At 42.0% G+C, this 7,928-nt stretch overlaps 1 protein-coding gene across 1 annotated transcript in view; it reads right to left on the minus strand.

The window, feature by feature from the left end:
* The window catches only part of GYPC (glycophorin C (Gerbich blood group)), a 29,331-nt gene extending 26,998 nt beyond the window's left edge, over window positions 1–2,333 (minus strand). Inside the window, exon 1 of the mRNA XM_079310956.1 lies at window positions 2,106–2,333. Coding sequence (XP_079167082.1) covers window positions 2,106–2,139 — 34 coding nt within the window. The 5' untranslated portion in view covers window positions 2,140–2,333. The remainder of the gene's footprint in view (window positions 1–2,105) is intronic.
* Window positions 2,334–7,928: the final 5,595 nt, after the last annotated feature.

Genomic DNA, 7,928 nt, shown 5'->3' on the forward strand with positions numbered 1-7,928 from the left:
AACACCCTTCTCAATGATTTTCACTGTGGCTATGAATCAAATTTGTTTTCCCAATTATTCTGCCTCTCTGGCAAACATCTGCTGTCCATGCTGTGCAGTGTCTGTCAATACACTGAACTTTCAATTGTTTCTTGTCTTGTTTCTTGCAAAAATAGCAGGAATTTTACTAGGAAATAACACCCTTTTCCCAAAGAATTTCCTTCCCTCAAAACCTCAACCATTATCAATGCACCAAACTTGCATTACACAGAAATGTGGTATTATTAGACTTCCCTCTAACTTTTGTTCCTAATCAATAAATTTGACCATCTAATTAAAACAAAACAAAATAAAACAGAACAAAAAAAAAAAGTGCCCCAACCAAAGACAAAATACTGTGACTATTTTTCAGCCATAGTACTTCTAACTGGATTGCAAGCAATTTATTTTCATGGAGAGAAACACGTGATCTTAAAATAGCTCAAGTTGAGAATTCCCGTCCACATTTTGGAAAAAAACCCAGGAGAACCTGATTCATCTGTCCTTTTTCATTGTGAGCAGACAAAAGGTCCCATGGGGCACTAACTCCTCATCAGGTTTCCCCCTAGGGCCTTCTGTGGGGTGTCACAACCTGGGTCTGCTAGAGAAGTTCTTTGCAGTCTGTTAGGACTGCAGAGCTGGTCCTGGATGTGTCCCTTGGCCAAGCCTGTCACTAAATGTACACGATTGGGTCTTGTTGATATTTCACAATACATGAGAAGAACCTCAGTGAGTCATGACCACCCTCCCAGACATGCTTGGAGAGCACCAATAGCAGTAATTTACACAAGCTTTGCCAATCCTAAACTCTCAGAATTCTGAATTAGCCTGCCTGTATCTTTCCTGACTATAACAGAAAACAAGCTGGAATAGAAAGGAAACTTTAATATTCTAAACTGCAGAACGAAGTAGAATAAAATATAAAGGTAACATCTAATCTTTCTTGCTGGTTAGAATATGCAAAAAGGACTAATGGATTACTAGATACTGCTGGTTGGGATTCCAGAGATTCTGCTTGCTGTGTCTTTTCTGCTGGATCAGCCTGCCTCATTCAAAGCTTGGGGAACATTGTCAGTGTCTACAGCCATACAGAGCAAATATCCTTACAGCAGTATCTGGATCAAACCCTGAATTGCATACTGCTCCCAGCAGAGCTCTCTGTACTTTCTGCCTTCATTACTGATACCATGATATGATAAACAATTCTGCTATTGGCAGTTTATTTATTAAAAATAGAACAAACGTACTTCCTTAAATTAAAACAAGAAAGATTTCACTAAAGCCATAAAAAAAAATAAAAGAGATGTATTGCAGCACCAAAAACTCAAGTTTTTTTCACAGCTTATCAAATCATAATCCACTCCCTTTCCTTCACCTTTCGTTTTAATACTGTCCCAAAATGAACACTCCCACACTGCAGCTGAGCCTCTGTGCTCACTTGACTGTTCGGGCCAAACTGTCACATTTAAAATATTCTGAAATATGCAGAGTTACACAAATAGAGGACTTGCCCTCCTGTACCCTCTCTTGCTGAAAAACCAATTTGCTTGTCCTTAAGCCCATGTTTCTAAATTTCCAGGAGCAGAAACACATTGTGGCTTTAAATATAGACTGTCACTTTGTGCCTTGGGTCTCATGTTACACACAGACAGCTTGAGATCTAAACGCAAGTTGGGCAGCACCATTACCATCTCAGAAAAGCGTCAGTACGCTTTCAAAACGCTCTATAACTTCATTCCTGAAGGCGGGGGGAGGGAAAAACATTCGAATGGAACTTTTCTAAGCCGTGGTTCAGGCGGAAACGTTGCTAACTTTGCTCGGTCCTAATTCAGGAGCCAGAGTTTGCAGAGCCTCTTTCAGTTCTTCCCTCACACACGCGCACACACAAACACAAAGAATTAAGAAAGAAAACAGCTTCTTCACAACTTTTTTTCGTTCAGGATTAGTCTCAGGCACTCCTTTTTTTTTTTTTTTTTTTTTTTTTTTTTTTTTTTCCCCATACGAAACGCATTATAGAATATTTTCCTTAAGCGACGGACTGATAAATCTACTCTTACTGTACGGGGGGAGGGGGTAAAGGTACTCACGTGGTTGAGATGTCGCATTGTTTTGGGAACTCATAATTTACGCCTTTGAAAAATGCCTTATTTGTGTTGACAGCCTCTCTTCCCTGCTCAGAACTGACGGCGGGAGTGAGCAGAACAGCTGGAAGAACCCAGGAAAATGCTCTTCTTGTTCGGGCTCTCCTTGCCTGGCTCCTGACCCCTTTACAACTGGAAAAGGAAACAGCACATGTGTCATTCTCTTTTGCCTGTGTAGCTCACATGAGCGGGGAGGGGCACCCATTTGCAGATAGCAGTAACTGTATTCAAGTTTTGCAAGTTGGATGTATTCCACCCCTTTGCTTTTATTAGCCAGCAACCAGTGGAAAGAAAATGCTCTTTTCATTCTTAGCCAAATCTAGACGCACCTATTAAATCCATTTCCCAAACCCCTATCCACTGCTGTTGATGTTATTTCTCTTAAGTGCAAAACTTGCTGCTGACTCCCTTTTCTAAAGAGACTACCATTAGTGGGTAAGACTGAAAGTAGGAATTTCAATTTTTGTTGCTCATCATTCCCCCTAACACTCACAGTCTGACTGTTTCTTTCCTTTTAACAGGTGAAAATTGGGGATGGCATTTACTGAGCCAAAAGTAGTTACAATCAGCATATACCATAAATCTACTGTCCTCAAAACAAGGAGGAACCTGTGGCTGCAGCACAGGCTGAGGCACAAGTAACTCCAGTTATGGCTCTGACACTTTTTTTATAGAAAAAGGGTTTCTATAGCACATTTGGCAAAACATTTAATCTCTGCCCCAATTTGCCATTGGTAGAATAAAGATGAGACACTCAGGTTCTCCCTAGTCTTGGCATTTTTATTCTAATGTACAGGCAGGTGTTATTTATAGATCAGATGTAATTATTGGGCTGCAGAGGTTAATTTGCATACTCCACTGGAAGTTTTTCAGCCTGGGCTAGGGTGCCAGCTGCCTTGTTTATATAGCTGCCATTTAAAGCTATCTGTTTGGCTGTCTGCAGGCTGTGCTGCAGTCAGTGGCATGGAGTCATTGTGAGTGTGAATACACAGCCTGTATGCTGTTGACGTGGGGCAGGACTTCTAGGTTATACCAGAATATGAGATGCATATGCCTTAAATACTAAGAAGAGTGGACAAACTTTCCATTTTCCTGGTGTCTGTTGTGGAGTCAGGATGAATTAACAGCCTGCCTGTGACGGCAGAAACACAGTAACCACCGGGGTGGAAGTGGAAAAAAACAGACTAATGAAATTCAGGCTGGGACCATCCTGTTTTGCAAAATTGTCACAGGATATTTCTGTGAAATCATCTCAGTGACCTCCTACAAGAAGTCAGTGCTGTGAACTTGGCTCACAATATTTATTTAACAGCTATAGGATGGAAAGAACAGTGCCTTATTTACATGCCAACAGCAGCTAACAGCTTGTTTGTGAACATGGATGCACTAAACTACTTCAGTCAGCATTTCCATACTCTGGGCTGGTGGCAGAGAGCTCTGGAACATTTAGTGATAGAGCAAAGCAAGGCACAGAACAAAGACAGGGAAATAATAGGAAAAACTCCTGATGTTGCTGCACTGGCTTCAGCTCTATAGTGTGACATTCATTTACTCCTAATAGCTTCTCTATGAAAATCCTGATGGGCATGATTTTGATTGCTGCTTCTTCTGTGTAAAAAACACAATGTGCACAGGTAAAATTGGGGCTTTCTCTTCTGAGGCATGAGAATTGTTGTCATGCAGAGTTTTTTATCTTAATTTAAATCTTTCATTGTCATGATCAAGGAAATGTTGGGTAGCCTTTGGGCAGCCTGGTGTAGTGTAAGTTGTAAAGAGGGCTGTAACTAGATGATCTAACTCACACCATTGTATGATTCTATGATTCTGTGATCCCTAAGAAATTTCAGGACTTCTATTGAGAAAATATTCCCTAGCTGCTGCAGATGATGTGAAGGATAGTGGTAGTGATGGCTTTATTATGTTTATGTTAGAGTCAGTGGTCTGGACTATCTTAGGAATTTTGTGGCAAACTACTCAAAATGGCATGCACAGGTAGGTCCTGGTGCTTAAACCCTCTTCATCTGTGCAACACTTCCTGCATCTGTCTGTATTTTTACTAAAGCTGCTCTCCCCACCACCAAAATCATATATACCCAATTTTATGTAGGGGAATTCTGGGAGATCCAAACTCACAGGGCAGAAGTTCTCTTTAATGTGTTATCTTCACTTTTCTTGGGACATTTTTCTTTGCTTATTGAATAGACTGGGGTTCCCAGAAACCAGAGAACTGTTTCCCAAGGCTGTTTCTCTCAAACAGGCTATTAAAGAGACCTGCCTGACCTTTCCCACTCATCATTAATGGGAAATATGTGATGTTGACAAGGGAAGCACCACGTAGCCCAGAATGCTTCCAGAGGAGCCTGAGACTGGGCACTGAACAAAAAGCACCTCAGTGCTCTCAGCCAACTGATCATGAGGAACAGAAGGCACCAAAGGAACCCAGAGTGGAGTGGTGTGGAGTACTGTTGGGCAAAATCTGTGATTAATCATTATTTTTGACTTGACTGAACTCTCTCCTAATCTTTAAAAGCAGTTGCTTCTGGCAAAAAACAAAAGCTCCCCAAAAGGGTTAACAGGAACAAGATAACAGAAAGGTATCTGAAAGTATTTTTTATCTCAGGATTGTGGCATTCATACAGGATTCACCAGGTCTGTGGGATTACACAGGTATAACAGGGGTATGTTAGGAAATGTGTGTGTCAGCTCTGTGGTTTTCATCAGCCAATTACTTGATCTTGAGGCTGTGGTGCTCCCACTAACCTACAGAAGAAGTATTACTTTCCTGCCCTGGTGAATACTTTTGCATCTCCAGCCTTTGAAAGAGTCTTTTTCTGAGTAAGGAAATGAAAACTCCTTTTTTTTTTTCCTCAGTAGTACTTTCAGATGTGACAGTGATTTCAAGAGTGTTAGCTCAGAAGTGGGACCTCTTTTACCTCCAATACTGCAATTTATCCTGCTCCTCCTAAGCACAGCTATGTAATGAATGCGTGGTCAGGCCCACATAGTTCTCTTTGATGCTATCTTGCTCCAAGATAAATGATATTTCACAGTCATTCAGGCTTGGCAAGCTGATGCTGCATGCTGCAGCTGTTGTTCCCAACAGGAAGGGAGGGTTTAGGCTGCACTCAGAGGAAAATAAATAAATAAAACAAAGGGAAGAGGCTCTCTTCAGGAAGTTATGCTTTACAACAACAGAACATCACACTAGCAGGCTCTCTGATGGATTTTCATGGCAAAACATAATGCAAAATCTGTAATCTGCAAAGGCAATGGAAAGATTAAAAGAGACTGAGTGGAAAGCTTTCAATCATGTCCTTCTTTGCCAACCCTGCACAGCCTGCAGGCTTCAGAGGAGGTGTTTGGATCCATCACATGGACATTTGAGGAGAGGATGTAGCAGCAGTTGTGCCTGGCTGTGAGCTCAAGATGGGCCTTGTGACAGCACTGGTGGCACATTCAGAGAGCTCAGTGTCCAGCTGGGCTGTGTGCCATGGTCACCTGGAGAGGTGGAGTTGGCTTTCTCCTCTCTTTGCTGGCTGCATACTTCAGGCTGTCTGAAATATACCAAGCTGCTGAGCTGTGTGAGGTTGGGTGATTTTGAAGATTTTGTGCAGGCAAAACGCAAACAGAGATTTAACTGCTAGGCTGAATCCTGAAGGAGGGATAGGAAAGCATTGGGCTCTGAACATTCCATGAAATACTTTTTTCTACCAATTATCTTCCTCTCCATCTCTGAAAGGAATAATAGTTTATTTATTTGTTACCTTGTGTGGTGGATTCTTCCCCTGACTTATTTCCTTTCTGTTTCCCATTTGTTTTTTGTGCTGAAAGGGCAAGAAATATTTGCCACAGATTGTGTGGACCATCTCAAGTCTGGTGTAAAGTCACAGAGAATGAAACCTTTGTGATGCAAAAGGGATCAATATAGACTTATTACCCAGTATGGACTGTGATGCTGGTATAACTCATGTTTTATGTGGTGCCTATGCAGCCTGTGACTTTAAATGCAACAAGATTGTGAAATCCTTGGAACACAGAGAAGGAATTTTCTGTCTGCATTCATAACACTGAACAAGTTCTTGACCCTCATACAAAGCCAAAAGAGAAGTTTACCCTGGAGATAAGAGATCCACTCTCCTTCCTACTTTGCATCCCAGGCATTTGTCTTTATTTTTACCACTCCTCTGACTTCTGCTTGAACTTTTGAAATATATTCTTACCCCTGGAACATGTATAACCCCTGCTTTGCCTCATTACACAATTATTTGCAGTTAAAGGATGTAGTGTGCCTATTTGTGTTTCAGGTCCCCCCTTAATCTGTTAGTTTATTTGTGCCAAACTCTTTTGCATTTGTGTCTGTACTCAGGGGAACCTCCAGTGTCACTACAATGCAAATAATTCTCAAAATGTGCCACCTCTCTGTGAAATGGAAATATAAGGAAGCTCTACATTTTCCCTGTAGCCTGGTGCTTGGCTTTCCATGATCTGTTGTTCATTTAATGATACCATGGAGGAGAGATGTGTAAGGTCAAGGGTTCAGTGGACAGCAATGCAGAGTCTCTGTAACTATAGTGTCATCATGTCCAAAGATCAGACAGAATGTCTTAGAGCCACTGCCTCCTCCCCAGCCTAATTTCCAACACCACTGGAAAGCACATCTGCTCCCACTTTAGACCAGTCAAGAGGATGTTGACATGCAGTTTGGTAGTGCATATTTGGAACAGTGGTAATGTCATCTGGGTAGATGCAGAGAGAGTGAATCATACCATCAACTCTTGCTGAGTTCAAGAAATCAGAGCAGGCTTTGGCACATGGATTTTTCATAACAATAGAACAGAATGATAAATAAAGGGGATCATTTTGCAATTTAAAACAAAAGGGAAGACGCTCACACAAAGCAGAACTAAACACTAGGAGTCATAATTCCTGAGGGATCTGGTGTAGCTGGACCTTCAGTTTGACTGAAAACCTTTACTCTTCCTTACATAGATGGGACTGTGTTACTGTGGCATAATTTCAGTATGTTCAGTTTTTTTGTTGCTGCATATTAGAGAGCATCCAAAGGAGGAAAGCAAAGATGGTGAAGGGCCTTGAGGGGAATCTGTATGAGGAGTGGCTGAGGTCACTTGGTCTGTTCAGCCTGCAGAGGAGGAGACTGAGAGGAGACCTCACTGCAGTCACAGCTTCCTGTGAGGGGAAGAGGAGGAGCAGGCACTGGTCACTCTGTAGTGACCAGGGACTGGACTGAGGGAATGGCCCAAAGTTGTGTCAGGGGAGGTTTAGGTTGGATATTAGGAAAAGGTTTTTCACTCAGAGTGTGGCAATTGGACAATTCTCAGACACATGGTGTGACTATTGGGGATGGTGCTGTGCAGAACCAGGAGTTGGTCTTGATGATCCTTCTAATTCAGCATACTCCGTGATTCTGTGATAAATATGGAGTGACCAGAAAACTGAACATCAAGAGTTCTGATGATTGTGGAGCCTGCTGTATTTTGTTACCCAAGTGTTAAATTTTGCTTTTATGGCTATTTAAGTGCAGGTGAAAATCCTCTCAAAAGTTGCTAGTACAGCATTTGGCCTGTCCTTGTGTAACATGATGGGCTTGTCTCAGCCTGAGCTCTCTGGGACATTGGATCTCCTGTACCTCAGCAAGGGCTTCAGCCTCTTCTCTACCCTTTTCTAGCCTGGCTCAGGCACAGAAGTGATACATCCAGAGCAGAGATCTTTCTAATCATAATGTGAATGCTTTGGCCAAAGCAGTAACTG

The sequence above is a fragment of the Erithacus rubecula genome (assembly GCF_903797595.1).
Source record: "Erithacus rubecula genome assembly, chromosome: 8".
Taxonomy (NCBI): domain Eukaryota; kingdom Metazoa; phylum Chordata; class Aves; order Passeriformes; family Muscicapidae; genus Erithacus; species Erithacus rubecula.